The 25047-nt window shown below is 43.4% G+C and overlaps 1 protein-coding gene across 1 annotated transcript in view; it reads left to right on the plus strand.

Moving 5' to 3' along the window:
- The window catches only part of SNX1 (sorting nexin 1), a 64819-nt gene that overhangs the window by 6745 nt on the left and 33027 nt on the right, over window positions 1-25047 (plus strand). The window contains exons 2-8 of the mRNA XM_056572634.1: window positions 6361-6463; window positions 8987-9108; window positions 10292-10358; window positions 16875-16918; window positions 20762-20903; window positions 22208-22286; window positions 23168-23243. Coding sequence (XP_056428609.1) covers window positions 6361-6463; window positions 8987-9108; window positions 10292-10358; window positions 16875-16918; window positions 20762-20903; window positions 22208-22286; window positions 23168-23243 — 633 coding nt within the window. The remainder of the gene's footprint in view (window positions 1-6360; window positions 6464-8986; window positions 9109-10291; window positions 10359-16874; window positions 16919-20761; window positions 20904-22207; window positions 22287-23167; window positions 23244-25047) is intronic.

Here is a 25047-nt window from a genome sequence, read left to right on the forward strand (position 1 = left end):
TCGGAAATGTCCGAATTATGAAAATATATCGTTAATTAAACCGCACGGTCAATGGCGTGCGCGCAAAAAAAATCCAAATTCCAAAATAGTGTTCTTTTGGTCACTTTTTAATATAGCGATCACAAATTCCAATCAATAAAAAAATGGTACCACTAAAAACTTCAGATCACGGCGCAAAAAATGAGCCCTCATACCGCCCCATATACAGAAAAATAAAAAAGTTATAGGGGTCAGAAGATGACAATTTTAAACATATACATTTTCCTGCATGTAGTTATGATTTTTTTTCCAGAAGTGCGACAAAATCAAACCTACATAAGTAGGGTATCATTTTAACCGTATTGACCCACAGGATAAAAAGGTGTTATTTTTACCGAAAAATTTGCATAGAAACGGAAGCCCCCAAAAGTTACAAAATTAGTTTTTTTCTTCAATTTTGTTGGCCAATAATTTTTTTCCCGTTTTGCCGTAGATTTTGGGGTAAAATGACTGATGTCATTACAAAGTAGAATTGGTGGAGCAAAAATAAGCCATCATATGGATTTTTAGCTGCAAAATTCAGAGTTATGATTTTTTTAAGGCAAGGAGCACAAAACGAAAGTGCAAAAACAGGAAAACCCCAGGCCATGAAGGGGTTAAAGTAGTCAAAATGACATTAAAGAAGTTTAACCCTTTAGGCGTTTCACAGAAATAAAAGCAAAGTTTTGTAGATTTTTCATTTTAATCCATTTTTTTTCTTTAACATAGTAGGTGTTGACAAAGAAATAAAACTCAAGATTTATTCCCCAAATTCTGACGTACTTGGAAATATATTCCATACGTGGCCTTTGTGCACTACGTGTCTCTCACAGGCCTCAGGCTAAGTTTCCACTTGATTTTTTGGCTTTTTGCCCCCAAAATGCTAAAACGGTCCCCGTGGTGTTTTCATTGAAAAAACGCTGCGGCTTTTTTTCCCCCACTTATATTGTGGCTTTTTTTCCCCCATAGAAGTCTATGGGAGTAAATATAAAAACGCCAAGAAAAACACCATGTGGGTTTTATCTTTGGCTTTTTTGCAGGTGCTTTTTATTCTTTTTTTGGACTTTAGTGATCCAACAAAGTGATGGACATACCACTTTTAATAACATTTTGTAGGGTACCATTTAAAAAATAATAATTAAAAAAGATAAAGTAGTGATGGGAAAAATTGTATTTAACAAAATTTTTCTTTTTTATAACAAAATTTTTATAAAATTTTAAACAGGGATGAATTTATGTGTGCGGGCAGGGAACTAAAAATTAATTCGACAACAATAAAAATGTAGTGTGTTTGTGTCTTTATTTTTTAAATGTTTTAGGTAGTACTACTACTCCCAGCATGGAACACACTGTTCCATGATGGGATTAGTAGTACCTGTACTAATTGACAGATCGCCCTGGGTCTGCTGCGATCCTTCTGTATAATTTATAGATGCGGCCGGACCCTCTTCTATAGCCCCTTGCACTGCCGTAAATATACACCTATTCATATTTCCTGCAGAGAGCTGTGATTGGCCAGATGGTTCCAGCCAATCACAACTCTCTGCGGGAAATATGAATGTGTATATATACGGCCGTGCGGGGAACATAGAAGAGCGGTCGCATCTATACATTATACAGGAGGATCACAGGAGATCACAGGATCACACTGCGATCTTTCCTTAATTGACGGACCAATAGTAGTGACTGCTGTGATTGGTCCCTGGCCGTCTTCAAGGAGGCTCGGCTGTGCTGGACAGCCGAACTCAATAAACTGTCACATGGTGATCCGGGAAGTCATCCCTAATCGCCACGTACATATACCTGATTTTGCGGGAAGGGATTAAAGGGGTATTCCGGCCAAATAAATCTTATCCCCTGTCCCCCTGCAATCTCCGTGCAGCACCCGCATACTGTGCTGGGCTTTGTCTCCAGTCTCGTAAACCTCTTTGTTTCTGGGACTGGAGATGTGACGTTGCGCCCCCTCCCATAGACATGGAGGTGGCGTGCCCTCGCATCTCCAGTCCCGGAAACAAAGAAGCTTCCAAGACAGGAGACATCAGACATTACATCACATTGCTGCTCAGCCATTGGCTGAGTTGGGAAGCAACTGCGGCCAGTGATTGGCTGAGAGCAGTGTGACTTATTGACCACAGCACTTGGAAGTAGAGCGTGGTGAAGATGGGCACTGTAATAACCAAGGCTGCGGAGTGTGTGTTTTTTTCATAAAAATGAATGCTAGAGATAAATGATGTAATGGCACTCACCAGCAGATGAATAAAATAGTGCTGTTTATTATGGTACACACAGCCTCACACAGCACAAAAGATAAGACTGTGTTATGTGCCTCCTCGCACTTCCTCCTACCTATTTTTTTTTGAACTTTTTGTCAGATAACGCCTTTAATTAAAATCCAGCATGCTTTAGACTTTCCAGAGTCTTCCATATCTGTCGCTGCTTCCGGCGCCTCTGACTGAAATCTATTCCACCCATTGGACGATCAGGGCAATAATTTCTGACTCTTTCAAACCAAAACACTGGCGTACTTGGCTCCCCCAGTATATTTCCGGCTGTAATATAATGGTTTTGGGAGTGTGACATATTATTGGGTCCCATTCAGGTGTCACAGTTTTACAATGATTTCAGTGTGCTATCAGCTTGTTTATCTTACCAAAACCTGCATGGATTTACTCTTAAAAAAAAACCATGCCATTATCTTGAATTGGAATCCACACTATAGTCTTCAGATTGCAGATTTTTTCGATGCAGATTTAAAAAGTGACTTGTCTGTCACATATTGTTGGAAAAGAATGGATAAGCAACCGATTTTTCTGCTGGATAATTCCTCATCTGCACAGGGCCATAGTGAACGGGATTTGCGCCGATCCTGTATTGTTGCTATAAATGCTGTTTGTATTGGGGACAGTGCTGTAAGGAACATGTAAACCAGCCTCCTGTTCTTCTGCTTATTTCTGGACAGTGCAAATCCCTTGTGTCTATAAGCTGTATTTTTGGCAGAAGTACAAAACATTTTGCTGATGGAAAACATTTCAGTGGGCTGCAGGAATGATCCAACACACTACACATTCACCATCTGAATAGAATAGTCAGCTTTTCATTGACCTCCCAAAACACATGACTTGTGTGCGGCATCCAACTATGACTCAGGAGCCAGGAACTCAGAGGAAAACTGGAGACACCTTACTAGGTTCTCCTGAGGAGACTGCACTGAAAACAGATCGGCAGGAAGCAGTTTAGTGTCATGAGCCGAACATGTCAGCAAGTTTAGGAAGCATGGTCATGTGATGATCTCTCTAGTCCCCAGTGACCAGCAATGCGGTGGTTATTCTCAGATTTGTCAATGTAAAAGCAGGAGGTGAGAAATGACAAAAGCTAATGGGGGAGGATTATCAAAACCTGTCCAGAGAGTTGCCCATAGCAACCAATCAGATCGCTTATTTCATTTTTGTAAAGGCCTCTGAAACATGAAAGAAGCGATCTGATTGATTGCTATGGGCAACTCAGCAACTTTTCCTCTCGACAGGTTTTGATAAATCTCCCCCATTGTTTTTACAAAGTTATTGGTATCATGATCTGTAATGTCACTTTTTAGGACATTGGCTTCTTACTGTAGTAAAGTAAATGTTCTTTCATTAAATATGACCTATGACCTCTCCTAACCTGTCTGTTTTAGTAAATTCTTGTATTCCCCTTTACTGTCTCCATACCCCATTAGAAAGCGGAAAGAAAACAAAAAAAACGGGGCGCTCTCTCGTAGGATATCGTGAAGTATATAAAAACGGGGGGGGGGGGGCCACACCACCACCACCCCCACCACCTCACCTGTTGTGCTGTATCGACCTGCTTGGAGAATGCACCAGTGCAAGCCCAACACTGTTGGGAGGTGTGGATAGAGAACGATGGATGTAGTGTGCAGCTCTCTCTCCCCTATCCATATCCTCTGAGGTACGGATTAATGGAGGAAGAATGGGTAGATAAAAGTGGGGAATAGCGCTCCTGCTAGCAAAGGATGGACTCAAGACGCCACGCTTGCACAGGACATTTTATTGAAATATTTTTGGACAGCGCGTTTTGGCGCTCACACATGCCTTCATCAGGTCCACAAACAAATAAGTTAGATGCGTCCTGGGGTGCCGGCTGTGCATGTGTGACTTGGCCAAGCAGCCACACATGCACAGCTGGCACCCCAGGACACATCTAACTTATTTGTTTGTGGACCTGATGAAGGTGCGTGCGAGCGCCAAAACGTGTTGTTGAAAAATATTTCAATAAAACGTCCTGTGCAAGCGTGGCGTCTTGAGTCCATCCTTTGCTAGCAGGAGCGCTCTACATATTTGCTAGCTGAGCTGAGAGAGTGTGTTTATGGTCGACAGCTGAATGAGCATACAGAGAAAGCTTTATAGCATATGACATCTTTTAGATTAAACCATAGGAATTAGTCCTCATAAGGGCATTCTTCTTCACCATCTCTACTTATTCTGGATCTCCAGTCTCCTGAATAAACATGGCAATGGTAAAAAAAATAAATCCAAGACAAATGATCTGTCCTTTTAAGCATAACCATGGACAATTATACATAAAGGGGGCAGAAAGCTGAGAATTGTGTTTAGAGATGAGCGAAGTTACAGTAATTCGATTCGTCACGAACTTCTCGGCTCGGCAGTTGCTGACTTTAGCCTGCATAAATTAGTTCAGCTTTCAGGTGCTCCGGTGGGCTGGAAAAGATGGATACAATCCTAGGAGAGAGTCTCCAGCCCACCGGAGCACCCGAAAGCTGAACTCATTTATGCAGACTAAAGTCAGCAAACGGCGAGCCGAGAAGTTAGTGACGAATCAAATTACTGTAAGTTCGCTCATCTCTGTGTTCTTCTAAATCCATGTCAAAAATGAAATAAAGTGGCAGTTCCAGCAAATAATAGCTATCAACAATAATAATACAATGGTCAGAGGTCACAATTTTTTAAACATATAATAGTCTTTTCTGGACCATTGTAGCTTGGAACCAGACTCAACATACAATGCTATGGACAGTCATGATCTGCGAAACGTGTCAATGGCTGAAAGAACTGACTGATCTGAATGGGCATTTCACTAGTAAAACACCTGTATTAGGCTGGGTTTACATATGTCCGGTGTCCATTATAGTTGAACTCAGCCTAAATCTGGACACAACTGATGACGGCGTGCATCAGTTGTCATCAGTTGTTTAGCATCCGGCATCCATTGTTTCTGTGTCCGGTGCCATCCGGCGACCAAATTGAGACACCGGATGATTGTGCTCTGCCCCATTCAAATGAATGGGATCAGTTCTACCATCAGTTTCCCTCCAGTGCTTTTTAGCAAGCAACAGAGGCAAAAGAAGATCGACACATGTGAATGAGCCTTAACTGAAGTGCAATAGAGGAAGAGGATAGTTTGAACAAAAAGACGATACCGCCTGTGCTGCTGATTTTGTGTACAACAACACAGTATGCACACAGATAGTAAGAGTATTTGGCTTGCAGCCATTACATAGAGCCGCACTGTCTGCTGGGAATTGTAGTCTGGGCTGCAAGCAAGGAAAAAAGAATATTCAGGAGACAACAGGGACCACAGGAGCTGGCAAAATCCTAAGGATAAATACAGGGGACACAGAACAGGTATTGTGGTGGCATTTTTTTTTCTTTACTTCCCTGGAGCACCCCTTTTAAAAAGCAGTGTCATATAACAGTTTCTTCTGGCAGGTTGAAGTCACCTCTAGGAGGTGCTAGTCAAAAATTGCTCAGAGAGAGAGAGTGCTATTTGTTTATGCCAACCATAAAAATGAAGCCCCCCCTGCTCCACTGTGACCCCTAGACCCCAGTGATCATCGCCTCAGTGACTTTTATTTTACAGTGATGAACATCCTATGGTAGCCGTTGGACTATACAACTATGTGCCATGTCATTAATACAGACCTGTTGTCGTTATGGTCTGTTTGTCACACACAAATGTAGACTACCAGGTAGGGAAGCCAATTTAGAGATTAAGAATATTAGACAAAACTGCATTGTGTGCCCTAGTGAGGACTGGGCAGATGTGGGTCATTACAATCCCTTCATTGTGCTGTTATATATTGATGGTATATAAGGAAGAATAACTAAAATCTCATTTAAATAAAACTCTGCATGAGAAAAAACAGTTCTTTGATTTTTGACTAGTCAAACCAGTATAACAGAAATGTAATACATCCTGAAGCTCCTATGTAAACTGGCTCCTTAGATCCTGTTTGTGATGTTAGCAGCTAGTTTGTGGAAAGTCTGATCATGATACTTGTCTTTACTTAACTTGTTTCCCTCAACTCACTGTTTACTTATATTTTAGAGCAAAGAAGTGATTGCCTCACTGCCCCAGAAGGAGGTGGTCCAAGAATCTTCAAAGGAAAATGGACTGTTCCTGGATGATGATGACCAGGATTTGTTTGCAGGTATACATAATGAATTTTGTAAAAGTAAAGCGCTATACTTTCCTTTCTAAAGCTAAAAATAAAAGGGCATATATATGGGCAGATATGATCATGAACACTGGTTTACTGATTTCGTGTTTTTTTTTAAACTGTGACATTGTAGATGTATGTAGGTGTAAAGACCCTCATTTTACAATCTAACAGTAGCAGGTTGGGTCCCCGGATGTCTAAGCGGTTTGCAACCACTTATGCTCCTTACATAGTTCTCAGTGAGCACTGCGTAGTGGATAGTGATTGCTGCTTTTATTACACCGTAACCAACAATTACATGATTGCAGGGTGCTGCTTTCCCCAGATTAGCTCTGCTAGTAACAGGTGACACCACATGTGGCTTTTTTCCTGCTCTCCCATGTTGCTGGGCCTGCTGCAATGACCTCATGTACATTATCATGTGACATACAGTAATCCCTCAACTTACAATGGCCTCAACATACAATAGTTTCAACATACAATGGTCTTTTCTGGACCATTGTAACTTGAAACCAGACTCAACATACAATGCTATGGAATCTGCAAAACGTGTCAATGGCTGGAAGAACCGACCAATCAGAATGGATATTTCACTGGTAAAACCTGTGTATTCCTAAAGTGCATGCACTGACTGGTGTCTGGTAGCGCCCTCTACAGTACAGGGAGGTATTACATGTTCTGTACTCTTTACCTGTACCAGGGTTAGCTGCTCCTTTGGACACAGGTAAGGGCAGCTACATTTTGCGTGTACTGTACAGTACCCTGAAGAAGCTCCTGTACTCTATATAGACCAGTCTTTCCCAACCAGGGTGCCTCCAGCTGTTGCAAAACTACAACTCCCAGCATGCCTGGACAGCCAAAGGCTGTCCAGGCATGCTGGGAGTTGTAGTTTTGCAACAGCTGGAGGCACACTGGATGGGAAACACTGACATAGACAGTGATTACAGCTGCCAGCAGTTTTTTCTTACTTTTATATGTTAGGATTTGCTTTATCTATATTAGTTATCTACTTATTTCTATTTAATCCTCACTTTTTCTTATCTTGGGATGATATTTTGGTGGCTTTAGAACCAATTACCAGGTTTCCATAGAGTTCTGGTCTCAACTAGAGATGAGCGAACTTACAGTAAATTCGATTCGTCACGAACTTCTCGGCTCGGCAGTTGATTACTTATCCTGCATAAATGAGTTCAGCTTTCAGGTGCTCCAGATGGCTGGAAAAGGTGGATACAGTCCTAGGAAAGAGTCTCCTAGGACTGTGTCCACCTTTTCCAGCCCACCAGAGCACCTGAAAGCTGAACTAATTTATGCAGGAAAAGTCATCAACTGCCGAGCCGAGAAGTTCGTGACAAATCGAATTTACTGTAAGTTCACTCATCTCTAGTCTCAACATACAATGGTTTCAACATACAATGGTCGTCCTGGAACCAATTAATATTGTAACTTGAGGGACCACTGTGCAGTCAATCACTGTTTGCATGTGTAGCATGTTCCTACTGATGTCAGTGATTAAGCTTGGTATCACGTGAATTATATTTGTGACGCCATCGATCCAGACCCAGTGGGAAACACCAGAGCACTCACTGTGCTGGAGCAGCAGGAGATGTGCATTTGAGTGATTATTTATTTTTATTTTTTTACATATATTTATATTTTATGTTGGTTCCGGCTTACAGACAATTTTCTAAAAAGCCCATAAAGTACTTCTAAGGGCTTACGCCTGCTGGTTTAATCTGGGAGTGATGCAATGTGAGTGTAAACTGCACTATGAACAGGCTGTGTTCACACCATCTAGTGGCATACATTATTACGGCTTACTGCATAAAAAGTATACTGCCAGAATAGGATTCCTATACAGTTGGATCCTGTTGCCATTCACTTCCATTTAAAAACATGAGTCTTGAATATGGAGGTAACTTTTTTTTTTTGTCCTGTCAAAAACTATATATACTTTTTTTTACATTACACAGAGTGAAGTTGATAGTAACATGATCCAAGTGTATAGGCAACCAGTTGCATCCTGCACACGGTAGAATTTTTGCAGCTGAAACTTCTGCTGCTGAAATCCTGCTTTCGGCCCCCACAGAAAGAATTGACATGTCAGTTCTTTCTGCAGAATCTGCTTAGAAGTGCATTGCCGTCTATTGATGTCTGTTGGCCCAGAGGCATCAGATTTATTTCTGTATATTCTGTTAGTATAACCTCTGTGGACGTTCTGTCTGCCTTTGCCAGTGAGGAAGCATGGACTGGACAGAGTGGATTTTACCTGTCTTATCCTTTTGGGTTTTGATATTTCTGCATAATGTTAGTAGGAGAGTCAAGGTTTATAGCTTTTGCAGAATGTATTTAGAAAAAGGGTGATTAACCTGGTTTACAGTAGTAGTGATGGTGTAAAGGAAAGGTTTGCAAACTGCAATGTAAAAAAGGCTCCATCTCATGAAAGTGAAACAATTAATTTGGGAGCTATTGCTTTTTCTGTTATCCTCACACTATTCTGCTGTTATATGTCTACAGAATCCACTGTTAAGCTGTCGGTGGACAGTTCACGCAGCAATCAGAAAGAAGAGGCTCCACTTAGTACCCCTGCGCTTATTGCAGCCGCATCTGCTACCTCCAAACAACAGACTTATGAAGAGGTAATTTTCAAAAAAGTCAATTGTCTTTTATCTGGTTACATCCACATGCTCAATTGTGCTTCAAAGTGAACAAGTTAAAATAACCTCTAGCACTAAAATAATAATTTAACCCTTTTTCAGCAGTCAGTATTATCACTGGAAAGATCGGTTCTGTCACTGTCAGCTTGATCCTGCTAGTGTAACAAATTACTGAGATTTTGTCATACAGAAAGTGATAAATACATTGTGCTAACCAAATACTGTTTAGTATTGTGACTTAGCTGTCTCTATTGGCTATATAAGTGATTGCTATATGCTGTTCTTAGTGTATAATTAAAATGTAAGTGTTAATGATAAGCAGATAACAACAAAAAAGTGATCTTGACATGACCAAAGGAGGCGCTGTTGGAGAAAATATATATAAACATTTTTTTTTTTTATTCACTCCAATAATTCTTTATTTTATGGTATGTTTTTGATTATATCATCTGCTACCTGACAGATTTCTTTAATAATGGTATGTTATTGAATGGTCATCCGTGTGTCCTGTATGTTATATTTTGTGTGATTGGTACTTTGTAAAAGAGATCAGGATAGGTAATCCATCGTTTCTGTGATCTACAATACACTGTCCATGTAGAAGAATCATGCTTCTGTTGAATGCCTTTAGAAAAAGGCATTATGTTATGTAACCACCTAGATTCCACTGTTATCTACTGCCATGGTATCTAGAAAATAAATGAGTGGCATCTGAGTGAACTCTGCTTGTTACGGACAGCGGATAACAGCTGCAGATAGCAACAAGCACCCTCTGGGTATTAAGTGGACTGCCCTGCTGAGCCAACGCCATTGTTTACCACCTGATATTTGATGTATATGACAATCATATGTTGCAAAAGAATAAATAGTGATTCTCACTGTCCCACAAAGAAACATTATGTCAGCAGTGATCTATACAAGAAACTCAGAATAGTTCCTTTGCACTGATAAAACCTAATGGTAGTTTCACCCTATGGTGATCTAAGCTTAGATCAGAAAAACCAAAGTACATTTGGGTAATGTGGCCTTTATAAACACTAAAATGAGGTTCGCACATCGCAAATTTTCACTTACAGAGTCTGTACGGAAAGTCCTCGACAATGTACAAAGATGAAGACTTTAGTATTGACAATGTATTTTTATTACTAATTTTCTCTGCTTTCAGTTAGAAGAGGAGGAGCAGGAGGATCAGTTTGACATGAATATCAGTATCACAGATCCAGAGAAGATTGGTAAGCTCCCCTGTGTTTTCTGCCCCGGAAGACTTGCAAATTGTAATCTTTGTAGCCTGTGATTAGGGCAGCTCCCCAGAGGACATTGGAAGACTGACTGCAGTGCACATACAAGCATGTATTTCTCAGTCGCTCTTCATTGGGGGACACCTATACTGATTGGTATATGCTCTTGCCACTGACACTGGTGCTGACACTAAGGAAAAATAAGTTGGCTTCTCCCTGGCAGGATTTACCCGCCCACTAGAAGTGAGGTAATCAGTTTTAGCTAGTGTCAGTAGGAGGCAAGACACAGGTCTGGGAGCTCCCCAGACCTGGTCTTTTTATTTAAATTATTTTCTAGTAAGGGCTGTTTAGTTTTTAAACTCCCTTTTATTTCCCTTTTTCAGGTGGGGGTTCAGGAGCATGGAGCTACCTGTTCCCCCATATACGACAAAGTGGCACAGACATAGAGTATGTACTGTCAACCCCTTATCGCTAGCGCCTGGAGGTTGTACCCTGGGTCCGGGTTCCTCACTGCTCCTGCTCGCCCCGCTATTTTATCCTGGCATGACACATCGTGGCCTAATGCTGGCTGAAGCCGTCAAGGGGTGAGTATGTGACAAATGAGGGGAGTATGCCCCCCATTACAGCAACGAGCAGTAGAGTCCCTCTTCTGGGGCTGTTTATGGCGATTAGGGTGGTAGTCTGGGTAGTGGGGGTTTAACACTGCCTCTCGGCAAGTTTCTATTCTGGCGGTTCCCTTTTTTTTTTCCGGGAGCCGCCAGCACTTCTCTTCTGCGGCTCAGCGCCAGAGCCACCTGCATGCCAACTGGTCTGCTGCAGACCTGCCGGCTCTTCCTAGCTCCTAGCATGTGCGGGAGCTGCCACCTCGCCTCTTGCCTGGGTCTGCACTACGGACCAGGTGCTGTGCGCTCCTGTGGTGCTTAGCCGGCGGGAGTCCTGGGGGCAATGGTGGCACATAGCTTTGCCCTTCTTCTCAGTGCGTGATCCGGGAGCCCAGGCATCGGGTTATGGCGGCACATGGCTCCGCCCTTCTTCCCCCTCCTGTGTCCAGCGCACAAACTGGGAGGTCAGGCAACTCCTCCTCTCAAGGTTCGCGCGCTCCACTGCTCCTCCCTAAGACCGGCGGGTGCTTAACCGTGGCCTTTCTTCTCTATGCTTCCGGCGTAGTCTAGCTCCGCCCCTCCACCATTGCGGGGGTTGTCGGCACTCCTTAGTGAGTGCGGCACCGTTGCCCTTACTGTGCTGCTGCCCGGCAGGAGCTCTTCCTATCCGGCCGCTCTAGTCCCTGGCCCCAGACCTTCATAGCGGCTTAGCAGACGATTCTAAGAGCTGCTCCGAGCTATCACCGCTCCTGGGGATGCCCGCATGTGTTGGTCCTCACTGTCCCTATTCTCTCTTTGTGGACCTCGTGGGCTGCATCAATGCAGGGTGCCTGGCTTCCCACGCTTCCTCCTGCCTGTTCATAATCATAATAATAATGTGTTCTAAGAAAAAAAAACACACACATATATATATATGTGTGTGTGTGTGTGTGTATACATATACACAGTATGTTTATTACACACACTTATGCCTGGTCTCTCAGACCATTTGGTGGCATTTGGCATTCTCTTGTGGCCAATAATTGTATTGCGCCCTTGATTTTCCTTGCAGCTTATGAGCTCCCCTTTCGCTATGCAGCCTTGGTCTGTCATATTTGTTTTTAATTCAGTTTATTATCTGCAAGGTCCCTTTACTAGGGACTGTCTTTGGGCCGCTTTTATTGCTTCAGTTACCCTGTAAGGTGACCTGCTATAGATGAATTACATTGCGTCAGTTTTGGTATATCTCTGGTGCTCCTATTTTCTGCAGGGTTCTCGCTCTGTCAGGGAGCATCTGCAAACCGCCGTGGTGGGTTATTGGCAGGGATTTCACGCTCCCTTGGAAACTGCCGGGGATATATTCAATGCCTGTTCTCCCCTACCACTGAATGCATACCGTGTGCAAGTGCTTTTGTTTCCTGGCGGACACCTAAGGACTCTTGAGGTTCCTTTTCTGTCAGGTCCGTCGGCCACCCAACGAAGGGGTATTCTTGGCGTGTCATACAATGTGTTTCCCTCCTCTACAGGCTGCCGCATCCGCGACTAGTGCTCCGGATCCTCACTTCCAGTGCAGGGTCTCTGTGGCAGTGTCCTTGCGTGGGCATGGATGGGACTTTATATCTATATGCCGGAAAGTAGTATTGCTTGTCACTCACCTCAAAGTTGCCGCGTCTGCGGCTATCCCACTACTAGTGCGAGGTGTCTGATGGAGTGATCCCTTGTCTACTAAGGACCCATGCCAGTAAGCCAGACAGTGGTCTGCATGGTTTCCTATGCCGCCTGTATGGTGTGACGGGGATACAATCCACGGCTCATCAGCATCCTCGATCTCCCAGGGGAGTAGGGTTTCTATCCATGGACTCCCCTTCCTCCCACATGCCACAGAGGGGCTCAGTGATCGCATATCTGGCTGGCTTCCCCTTTTCGCCAGCACCTGGAGGTGTACTTGTTCACCAGACTGTTGTCTGCACAGCTTCCGCCGCCATCAGTCTCCCGTCTCAGGGCTGCCGTGGGCATGGCTAGGTTTCCCGTACCTCACTTCTGGTGTGAGGAATCCGGATGGGGGTCCCTGCAGGTACTCGGGACTGCTGCCAGTCTGTCAGTCTTTCGTCTGCTGGGTCTCCTACTCCACCAGGTTGCCCATTAGATCAGCCGCACTCCGGTGCTCCACTTTCTGTGGGAGGGTGTGATGGAGTGATCCTGTGCGTTCAGGAATCCTATGCCAGTCGGTCATATATTTTCCGCATGGCTTGCTACTATGTCGGTTCAATTACCATACACTTCCCACACTGTGGATGAAAAAGTTCCGTTAACCTACTGCTAAGGCGTAGTCCCGTGTGAGTTTCCCCATGTTCCAACAGGAGTCTCTCTGTGTGGGTCCTTTGGACCTTTTATACCTGTTTCAGACTGTCTACATGTTTCCTGCCCCTTCACACATCTGCGACAGCAGTCCTGGTGTGTAGCACCCTTAGGAGACGGGATGTGGGTCTTTCCTGCAAGTTCCATGGACTTTCACACCTACAGCAGCAGCACTCTCTGTTCCCCTTTCTAAGCGTTCCACATGGGTCTTCTAGGGGCATGTTTGTGACACACCGTTGGGTGCTGAGCCTGTCTTCCATACTGCCGGACTTTTGAATGTCTGCGGTTTCTTTTGGAGCTACTGTCTAGGTACCCCACTACTATCTTGAGGTATCCGTGTCTTTGTCCCTATGTATATGTACGGTCCCTCTGCACAGGTTGAGCCCTCCTTCCTTTCTGTCAGAGGGGTGGGCCTCGGGCATTACTGTAGTCTTGTTTCCACAGGTCTGTGGCAGTTGAGCACCTCTGTTCTGGCATGTGGTGTCACAGTCAGTTCAGCGACCCCCAATGCCTCCAGGTATTTTCCTGGATTCCTGTGCAGGGTGGCTTAGTCGCCTGCTCTGTTGCCTTCCACATGACCAGACTGGCTCTATTGGCGCTCATCTGCGGCTCCTACAGTACCTGTCGCACTTTGTCTATCCCCCTTCCACAGTGGTATGGGGATCAGGGGGCTTGGCATGGATGGTGCCTGAGTTTCATCTCGACCACCCCTTGTTTTCCCCTCCACTAGGGGGACTATTTCGCTGGGCGTTTTCTACTGCCGAGTTGGAGCCATCTTTCTCTTCCCCCTATATAAGTGAGGTTTCTGGCTGGGCCCTTGTTTTTCACTGGGAAAATTCAAAAGAGCCTTATGCTGTCTATGCCTGTGTGCTTTCTGCCTACTATTGCAGCCTGGCTCTCTTTCTGTTATTTAATTGCCTACTGCTGCTCATGCAGCCTTGGCACTCTCCTCTGTTGGAGGAGTTTATGCAATCAGGTATGGCTCGGCGACGGGCGGTCTAGCCACAGTCTGTCGTTTGGGTCCTGCTATTGCTCTCCTCCCCCCTCTGCACAATCTCCCTAGTAAGGTGTGTTCCTTCTTCCCTTGACGGTTTCGGTTGTGCTACACTGACACCGCAGTCTTCTGGAGTAACCTTCCTGACCTGAGCCTGGGAGTCTCACCTGGGTTCCCTTTGGGACCGTTGGGGTCCAAGACTAGTTGGTCTCCTTGTCTTGGACACTATTCTGTGATGCTGTGGTGTGCCTTTTTTTCTAGGACTGCCCTCCTGGTTCTTTGGGTCTTAGTGATGGTTGAGGTCTCGGGCATGTGAAGCGGTCCTGCCCAGATTTCTCAGTGATCCCATTTATGGGGCAGTCTTTCTGTAGGTTGTTGGGTTTACTTTCCCTACGGGTGTAAGTCTTCCAGGAAACCTCCATTTCCCATTTCGACCGCCCCGGTGTTCAGGGATGCTCCTTTTGAGGGTCTTCCGCTCCTTTTCTTTTTATAGCCGCTATTACCTTCCGTCTCCTCCTTCAGGGTCCATGTTCTCTCTAGATGGAGGGCGTTCTGGTCGTCCGGATTACACCTGTCCAGCTGTTTCACCTCCTGGGGACTTGTTGCGGGCCTCTGGATGGGGGTTTTGGGTCTGCAGATGTTCAGATCATTGATCTTCTACATCAGGCCATCGATCTTCTGCACTGACCGGTTTCTGTCTTTTTTTTTTTTTTTTCCTTTTTACAGTGTTTTTCTGATCTCCGCCTTCTGTGCTCGCCTTCTGCTCAGGCGTGCGCTGCTCTCCCTGGCATTTTTCCGCCATGTTTTGTTGAATCGGTTGACTCTGGATGGGGTTCTCTTTTTGTGCCCTTTTCCATTTTTGTTTTCCAGCTGGGTTAGCCCTCTGTCTGGTTCTGTGTTCCTTGGAGTTGATTTCCTATCTCCATGGTTCTGGCCCATCTGGCTTCCTAGTCTCCCTAAATGGACTGGGGGTTTAGAGTCTCTCCCACGGATGGACCCTTCCTTTTGGTGTCCCAGTCCATCTCCATGGACGGGGGATCTTCCGAGAGCTTGGTTTCTGGGCCTCGGTTATCTCTGGCCTGGGTTCTCGTCAGCAGGCCTTACGGTCGAGTGGGTTCGGTCTCGGGACTGATTCCCCTTTCGCTGTTGGTTGTTCTTCCCACTCTAGGGGACTGCTTTGGTACGTCCCATCAGTATAGGTGTCCCCCAATGAAGAGCGACCGAGAAAAGGAGAATTTTTTTTTGTACTCCCCGTAAAATCTCTTTCTCGTAGCCTTCATTGGGGGACACCGCACCCACCCATTTCTGCAGTTGTCCGGATATTCTTTTCCGGTTATTGGGTTTTTCATCTGGGATTCCTTTCTCGGGTACTTCGGACATATTTCTTTGTTGACTTCTCCTACTGCTTACTGATTACCTCACTTTGCCAGGGAGGCAAGTGAAATCCTGCCAGTGAGGAGCCGACTTTTTTTTCCTAGTGTCAGCGCCTCCTAGTGGCAAGAGCATATACCCATCTGTATAGGTGTCCCCCAATGAAGGCTACGAGAGAGTACAAAAAAATCTCCTTTTTTGCTGGTTTTATCACATGATTATGGTCTGTTATTAAAGAGTACCCATCACCAAACTAAACTTTTAATATATAGTTCCTTATGTAATTATAAGATACTTTGCTATTTACTTGCTGTTAAAATTCTCAACCTTTGTTTTCAAGGTGATTGAAAAAACGGCCACTAGGTTGCTCTGTTGTGTTCGCTGCGCAAGTCAAACAAGTCAAAAGGAACAGTGGTGCAGTTGCCCATAGCAACCAATCAGATCGCTTCTTTCATTTTTCACAGGCCTTTTTTAAAAATAAAAGAAGCAAGCTGATTGGTTGCTGTGGGCAACTACACCACTCTTCCTCTACACATGTTTTAAAAAAGCTCCTTCTTAGTTTGGTCTTCTCCTGGCCTGGCAGGAGACTAAACTCAGGAAGTGCGTTTGGGGCATGGTGAGGCACAGTTCTCACAGGCTTCACTGATGTCGTGCCTGCTGGGGAATGCCTACTTTCTCTTCCCAGGAGCTCACACAATGTGAACAAGGGGAAAGGTATGATACAGAGCTTTTAAAAAAATTTAAGGACAGAGAGGTGTTAGGAGTAGTTAGGGAATATAATCAAAGTTAGTTTGGGAAATATGGTTTGACGACAGGTACTCTTTAATAATCAGTATTACTGTGTTCCAATACAAATACTCAATCATGTCAGCTTCTGGTAAGGTACTTTGACACTTAGAGCATTACTTCATTAGGGTTCACATCAATTTGACCCTTACATATTACTTCTGACTAGTTGTCTCTCTTTGTGTGTGTGTGTGTGTATATGTGTGTATGTGTGTGTATGTATATATATATATATATATATATATATGTGTATATGTATATATATATACACATATATATATATATATATATATATATATATATATATATATATATATATCCTACACCCTAGCCTAAGGGACAGACCACCAAAAGCAGTGTGTTTTTCTGTATATTATGCTGACCTTTGTGGAAAGATTAATTGATGTGTCTTTCTTTTAGGTGATGGCATGAATGCATATGTGGCTTATCAAGTATCAACTCAGGTAACTAATGGATAAAAGTGACATCAATACAGGTTATCCATTCATATCCAGATGTGTTCTATGTAAATACATGGTTTCCATACCTACTGTACCCGATATACCTTACTGATGTCTTAAAGAGGGGTACACCTGTGGAAAACTTTTTTTTTTTATCAACTGGTTCCAGAAAGTCAAACAGATTTGTAAATGAATTCTATTAAAAAAAATCTTAATCCTTCTAGTACTTTTTAGGGGCTGTATAATACAGAGGAATTGCTTTTCTTTTTGGATGTCTCTTCTGTTGACCTCTGCATTTCATTTTAAGAACTGTCCAGAGCAGTACCTAAAATGGGCAGCAGAGGTCAGAAGAGAGCACTGTGGTCGTGACAGAAAGGGAAATCCAAAAAGAAAACCATTTCCTCTTTAGTATACAGCCCCAAAAAAGTACTGGAAGGATTAAAGGGGTACTCCGGTGCTTACACATCCAAAGGATAGGGGATAAGATGCCTGATCGCGGGAGTCCCGCAGCTGGGGACGCCCATGATCATGCACGCGGCACCCCGTTTGTAATCAGTCCCCGGAGCGTGTTTGCTCCGGGACTGATTACCGGCGACCGCAGGGCCGGCGGCGTGTGACGTCACGCCCCCGTGTGACATCACTCTCCGCCCCTCAATGCAAGCCTACGGGAGGGGGCGTGACAGCTATCACGCCCCCTCCCGTAGGCTTGCATTGAGGGGCGGAGCGTGACGTCACACGGGGCGGAGGCGTGACGTCACATGCCGCCGACCCTGCGGTCGACCGTAATTGGACCCGGAGCGAACACGCTCCGGGGACTGATTACAATCGAGGTGCCGCGTGCATGATCACGGGCGTCCCCAGCTGGGGGACTCCCGCGATCAGGCATCTTATCTAGAGATGAGCGAACTTACAGTAAATTCGATTCGCCACGAACTTCTCGGCTCGGCAGTTGATGACTTTTCCTGCATAAATTAGTTCAGCTTTCAGGTGCTCCGGTGGGCTGGAAAAGGTGGATACAGTCCTAGGAGACTCATTCCTAGGAATGTATCCACCTTTTCCAGCCCACCGGAGCACCTGAAGGCTGAACTAATTTACACAGGATAAGTCATCAACTGCCGAGCCGAGAAGTTCGTGACAAATCGAATTTACTGTAAGTTCGCTCATCTCTAATCTTATCCCCTATCATTTGGATAGGGGATAAGATGTGTAAGCACCGGAGTACCCCTTTAAGACAGTTTAATAAAAGTAATTTGCAAATCTGTTTAACTTTCTGGCACCAGTTGATTTAAAAAAAAAAAAAAGTTTTCCACGGGAGTACCAATTTAAGCTTTTGACTAGGCATCATAAGCATTATTCAAGTTATGGTTTCCATACTTGTGTTAAAGGGGTACGGTGGAAAACATTATTTTTTTTAAATCAACTGGTGCCAGAAAGTTGAACAGATTTGTAAATGACTTCTATTAAAAAATCTTAACCCTTCCAGTACTTTTTAGCAGCTGTATGATAGAGAGGAAATTCTTTTCTTTTTGAATTTCTTTTTTGTCTTATCTATAGTGCTCTCTTCTGACACCTGATGCCCATATCAGGAACTGTCCAGAGCAGGAGAAAATCCCCATTGCAAGCCTATGCTGCTCTGGACAGTTCCTGACACGGACAGAGGTGTCAGCAGAGAGCACTATGGACAAGACAAAAAAGAAATTCAAAAATAAAAGAATTTCCTCTGTAGCATACAGCTGCTAAAAAGTACTGGAAGGGTAAAGATTTTTTAATAGTAATTTACAAATCTGTTTAAAGGGGTACTCCGCCCCTAACATCTTATCCTCTATGCTGCAGCACCCCGCTATCATTACTGCACAGAGCAAACTCGCTCTGTGCGTAATGACGGGCAATATAGGGGCCGAAGCATCACTACGTCACGTCTCCGCCCCCTCGTGACGTTGCGTCTCCGCCCCTCGTGACGTCATGGCTCTGCCCTCTCGTGACGTGACGGCCCGCCCCCTCAATACAAGTCTATGGGAGGGGGCAGGGCGTCATTAAGGGGGCGGGCCGTGACATCAAGATGCTCCGGCCCCTGTATCACCGGTCATTACGCACAGAGCGAGTTTGCCATGTTGCACCACAGACTGTCCAGGAGTTGGTGGATGCTTTAGTCCAGGTCTGGGAGGACATCCCTCAGGAGACCATACACCACCTCATCAGGAGCATGCCCAGGCGTTGTAGGGAGGTCATACGGGCACATGGAGGCCACACACACTACTGAGCCTCATTTTGACTTGTTTTAAGGACATTACATCAAAGTTGTATCAGCCTGTAGTGTGGTTTTCCACTTTGATTTTGAGTGTGACTCCATATCCAGATCTCTATGGGTTGATAAATTTGATTTCCATTGATAATTTTGTGTGATTTTGTTGTCAGCACATTCAACTATGTAAAGAGGAAAGTATTTCATACGATTAGTTCATTCGCTCAGATCTAGCATGTGTTATCTTAGTGCTCCCTTTATTTTTTTGAGCAGTGTAGTTCCTTTTCTTTTTATTAAAATACTAAAGTTTTTGAAATAAATTAGTGTATTCTGTTGCTATTTGATGACCACATTAAAGTAACACTATTCTGTGCAGTAAAAAAAAAAATAATAATCTGAAGGACCCAATAGAGTGTTGTTAGTTACTTTATTGTTTGCTGGACTCCTTCCCTCTATATTAAATATAGTGGTCCCTCAACATACAATGGTAATTGGTTCCAGGCGGACCCATCGTATGCTGAAACCATCGTATGTTGTGGGTTTGTCGTACATGGATGCTCAATGATACTCGCATGTCCCTGCCGCTCCAGCCCGTCAGTTCGCTGCTCCGGCCGTCAATTCCGTGTTCCTCTGCTGCCGCATTACTACGTCGCCGTCGATGTCCTCACACCCGCGGCGACGTGATGAAGGAGAGCGATGGCGCAGGGCAGCGGGCGACGTAATGATGCGGCAGCAGGAGAGTGACGAACTGACAGCTTGAGCGGTGGACACGTGAGTATCATTGAGCGGGGCACATTAAACTGCTATCCGGCGACAGCAGTCAGCGCCGATGTATAGCCGTTTTTACGATGGCTCGCGACACACAGCAGCATCGTATGTTGAAACAATCGTATGTCTGAGCCATCGTATGTCGGGGGACCACTGTAAATGCTTACCTTTACTGTAGAGTAAACAGACTCTGAATAGGACAGGATTTTATTCAGCTAATATATATTTTCTGGTGACCTCGAGTAGAGTTTTATTCAATACTCAAAATGTTTCTTTACTAGTTGACATCTTTTCTTGTCCCCTACAAATGACAAACCATGGATTTGTTTAGTAAGACCATGGTTTATCTTTGTCACATGTCTGTATAGAATTTGTCCTGCTCTGCATGGTCCAGCAATGTTAGGCTTCTTTCACACTGCCGTTGTGACACAGCAGTGCAACCGACGTCAGGGAACACAGGGAGAGTAGCGGGAGAAAATCTTTTTCTCACGCTACTCCCGTCAAAAAACAACGGCAACTGACGGACCCCATAATAGTAAATGGGATCTGTCGGGACCCGTTGTGCCCTGTCTGGGTAACAGACATTAAAGGCACACAAAAAAAGTGACTGACTGACCTTTTCCGACGGGGCGCAATGGCAGTGTGAAAGGGGCCTTACCAGGGCTTTACTGAAAATGTTTTTAGAGTGGCTTGACCATTCCCTGTTTGTCTGAGCCATTTGAGTCTTTGGTGAGTTATGTATTGAAAGGGGAGCTTTCGGATTAAAGCTCTAGAGAGAAAAGAGACAAAATTGGAAATTGATTGAATTATTTATTTGTTTGTCGTTTTCATGCTAGACCAATTTGCCAATGTTCAGAAGCAAGCATTTCACTGTGAAGAGACGGTTCAGTGACTTTTTGGGCCTTTTTGAGAAGCTTTCTGAGAAGCATGTTCATCAAGGCATCATAATCGCACCGCCTCCTGAGAAAAGCCTCATAGGTAAGCAGTAACAGTACGTTATTATTACTATGGAACAATTAAATAGAATTTTTTTTAGTTAGTATGTACAAGATACAAAGGCAGGCAGAAAAAAAATCAGATATTAGTGTCCAGTATTCACTCTCTAGCATAAAAATACAAGAAAAAAGGTCAAATGCCACTTTCCTTTTTCTAGAAAATGTCATCAGTGTTGGAAACAGTAGCTTTGCTCTTGATAAATATGGTTTTCAGCTTGAGCTTCACACTTTTCTATTCAGTTAAAGGGGTACTCCGGTGAAAACCTTTTTTTCTTTTAAATCAACTGGTAGCAGAAAGTTAAAGGGGTAGTCCAGTGGTGAAAAACGTATCCCCTATCCTAAGGATAGGGGATAAGTTTGAGATCGCGGGGGGTCCGACCGCTGGGGCCCCCTGCGATCTCTCTGTACAGGGCCCCGGCTCTCCGCCGAGATAGCGGGTGTCGACCCGCCCCCTCAATACATCTCAATGGCAGAGACGGAGATTGCCGAAGGCAGCGCTTCGGCTCTGCCATAGAGTTGTATTGATGGGGCGTGTCGGCCGCCGCCTCGTGCGGAGGTCGACACGCCCCCTTCCCGCGGGCTGTCGGGGCTCCGTACAGGAGATCGCAGGGGGCCCCAGTGGTCGGACCCCCCGCGATCTGCAACTTATCCCCTATCCTTAGGATAGGGGATAAGTTGCTCACCACTGAGTCACCACTGGACTACTCCTTTAAACATATTTGTAAATTACTTCTATTAAAAAAATCTTAATCCTTCCAGTACTTATTAGCTGCTGAATGCTACAGAGGAAATTCCTTTCTTTTTTGAACACTGATGACATCACGAGCACAGTGGTCTCTGCTGACATCACTGTCCATTTTAGCAACCATGCATAGCAAATGTATGCTAAGGGCAGCATGGTGGCTCAGTGGTTAGCACTGCTGCCTTGCAGTGCTGGGGCCTTGGGTTCAAATCCCACTAAGGACAACAATAAATAAATAATTACTTATTATTATAATAACATCAGCAGAGAGCACTGTGCTCGTGATGTCATCAGAGAGCATTCCAAAAAGAAAAGAATTTCCTCTGTAGTATTCAGCAGCTAATAAGTACAGGAAGGATTAAGATTTTTTAATAGAAGTAATTTACAAATCTCTTTGTAACTTTCCGGAGCCAGTTGATTTAAAAGAAAAAAGGTTTTCACCAGAGTACCCCTTTAAGGAGAAAACTGGTGCAATTCATTGGTAAATGTGTATGTTTTCATACCTGAAAAATATCACGTATCTGATGCGCCCTGTTTTTGTTCAGGTATGACCAAAATGAAGGTGGGGAAAGAGGATTCTTCTTCCACTGAATTTCTAGAGAGAAGGCGAGCTGCTTTGGAGAGGTAGGAGGTAACAAGAGGAGTCTCATGATATGGATACAGTTCAGAGTTCTTTTCTTTAGCTGAAGAAATGCTGCTTAGTGACTGTAAACCTAAAGCTGAGCACACTGTTTAACATATAAAGAAAACTCTTGTTGTCTCAGTCTGTAGTTTAAGACCCCTGATTCTTTCAGTTTACCACACCAGCCTTTTATAAAGAATGTGAAAGGCTATGATTAGGAAGGCTGTGACCAAACAAAGTTAGGCTATGCATCACTGGTATATGTCAAGATACTGGTGAAAAGGTATGATGACTTATACATTCAGTAGGCCAGTTGACTTTTAATGGACTGAACTTAGTCCACTAGTGTGACTATGTTCAGTCTATTTCTACAACATATACTTATTTGCCGAACTCAAATGCATGTTATACTGTGCCTTTCTGTCCTGCAAATTGAAAGATTGATTAGTTCAGGAAATAGACTGGAAAAAGTTACTAGTAGACACCTTTGGCTCAGTCCTGGTGGGACTGCTGTAGTTATTCCACAGTATATGTCTGCATACTCCATTGCAGGTATTCTGAGATATAGCCTTGGTACAACAATATACATTAACAAAACAGTTATGTTTATGGATTAACTGGAACGAAGTCTGACATAATTGATTATGCAGTTTTTAATTGTGGAGGGCTTGAGATCTAGATCCACAATTGTTTTGCTACTCTGGTCAGAAAAACTATAATTGAATATGTGTAACTTTGGTGTTTTCAACTACTCTTCGTTTTGGCTAAGAATAGTACTAAATAATACCAAAATACTGAATGTGAACCAGGTCATCTAAGACGAGTGTACCCATCTGTGTTTTGACTGATTTATGCACACTCTGTGTCTTCATGTCTGATACAGATACCTACTAAGAATTGTTAGTCATCCCACTCTTTTACAAGACCCAGATGTCCGTGAATTTCTGGAGAAGGAAGAGGTGAGTTTTATAGCATTAGTTGTACTGAAAGTACTTGTGTTCCACAGAACTTGTGAGTGATATATGTGGGTAATCGTAAAAATGGTGGTCTAATGGCAATAGTTTATATATCGGTTTTTGGAATGTTAAATAAGTGCACATTCCAAATAGATTCCAGCTTTTAGAACTGTACAATTTGTTTACGGCCAGTGCCGTCTGGCTGTCTGGGAAGTCCTAACACAGCAGAACAGAGCATTCTCCCCGCTCTGCCAGGAGGTGACTAGTAGAATCAAAGGCGAATGACCAGGGAGTCAGGAGTTTGTCTGGCGCAGAGAGGAACCATCAGACAGCCAAGTAAAATCAATGGATTTATTAGATGCAACGCGTTTCGCTGCGCATGCGCAGCTTCATCAGGCATGACAAGGGGAGGCTGGTAACAGGTATATATACCTCCAGGAATTAACCATTAGAGTGCTTTTTGAAAAGAGTTGTTACATAGAATTACATATCCATATGACAATGTATGAAATAAATAATTATATAAATAGATATAAACAGAAATCACAAAAATAGTAATAAGACAGCAATATGAAAGCACAATGCAATCCTATAAACATATGTATATAAATATATATAATTATAATTATCGCATGTGGTGTGAATGTAACACCACAAGCGACTCAAGAAGTTGCACCGCTTAATCGCCGGTGCGGCATTCAACAACACGAGTAGGATATTATTTCAAAAAATGTATATGATATAAAGAGTTATGTCTATTGATTCAAAAGATAGAAAAATTATTATTTAATTGTATATCGCTGCCTTATTAAAAAATTTATATAAAAAATAAATGACAGTGCGATAAACCAAATCGCAACTGACCAAAAGGAAATGTATGAACACTACTTAGAAAAAAAGATGAACTCAATTAACTAGTGCGGTATTGAATGCAGCAACCGGCGAGAACGCAGGGTGTGAATATTCGTACAAAAATCCAAATTAACAAACAATAAATGAATTAAAAATACAAAAATATTTGTATGTAGAAAAGAAAGAAAAATGAACAAAACTTAGATAATAAAACATAAGGAATAAATAAATACACACTGGGGCGCTCCAGGATGAACAGTACAGAAGGAACGAAGAAAAAATCAAGGTATAATATTTTCGAAATTAATCCATATGAGAAAATGGGAAATTTTTAAATCCCAAATTATCAAATTATTTAACTGTATCGATACATTCATTAAAACCTTGAGGGTGCAAAGTATGTAGTTTGTGAATCCAAAAGGATTCGCGATTGTTCAATCTTTGTATTCTATTGGGTAAATGAATAGGGATAGTTTCTAAAATAATTAATTTTAAAGTTTCAGTGTTTTTTTGATGATAAAGGGTGAAGTGTCGGGACAAACTATGCAACAAAAAACCATGTTTTATGTTCCATCTGTGTTTGTTCATCCTGGAGCGCACCGTTTGTGTAGTACGGCCAACGTATTGGCGGTCGCAACCACAGGTTAATAAATAGATAGCAAAAGTGGTGTCGCAATTTAGTGAATCCTTAATTTTAAATGTTTGTTGTGTAAAAAAGGAAGAAAAAGTATCAGTTTGGATAATCCATTCACAACAGAGGCAGCGACTTTTTTTGCAAGGAAAACAATATCGTTTAATAGAACAGGGATTCTGTGGTGTACGATATTCGGAAAATCTGCTGGGGGCTAATAAATTGCTGAGATTTTTGGAACGTCTATTGGTGACAATAGGGACTGGGGGAATTAATTGGTTTAGAATTTTATCATTTTGAATAATGGGCCAATTTTTAATTAAT

The sequence above is a fragment of the Hyla sarda genome, chromosome 4 (genome assembly GCF_029499605.1).
Source record: "Hyla sarda isolate aHylSar1 chromosome 4, aHylSar1.hap1, whole genome shotgun sequence".
NCBI lineage: Eukaryota > Metazoa > Chordata > Amphibia > Anura > Hylidae > Hyla > Hyla sarda.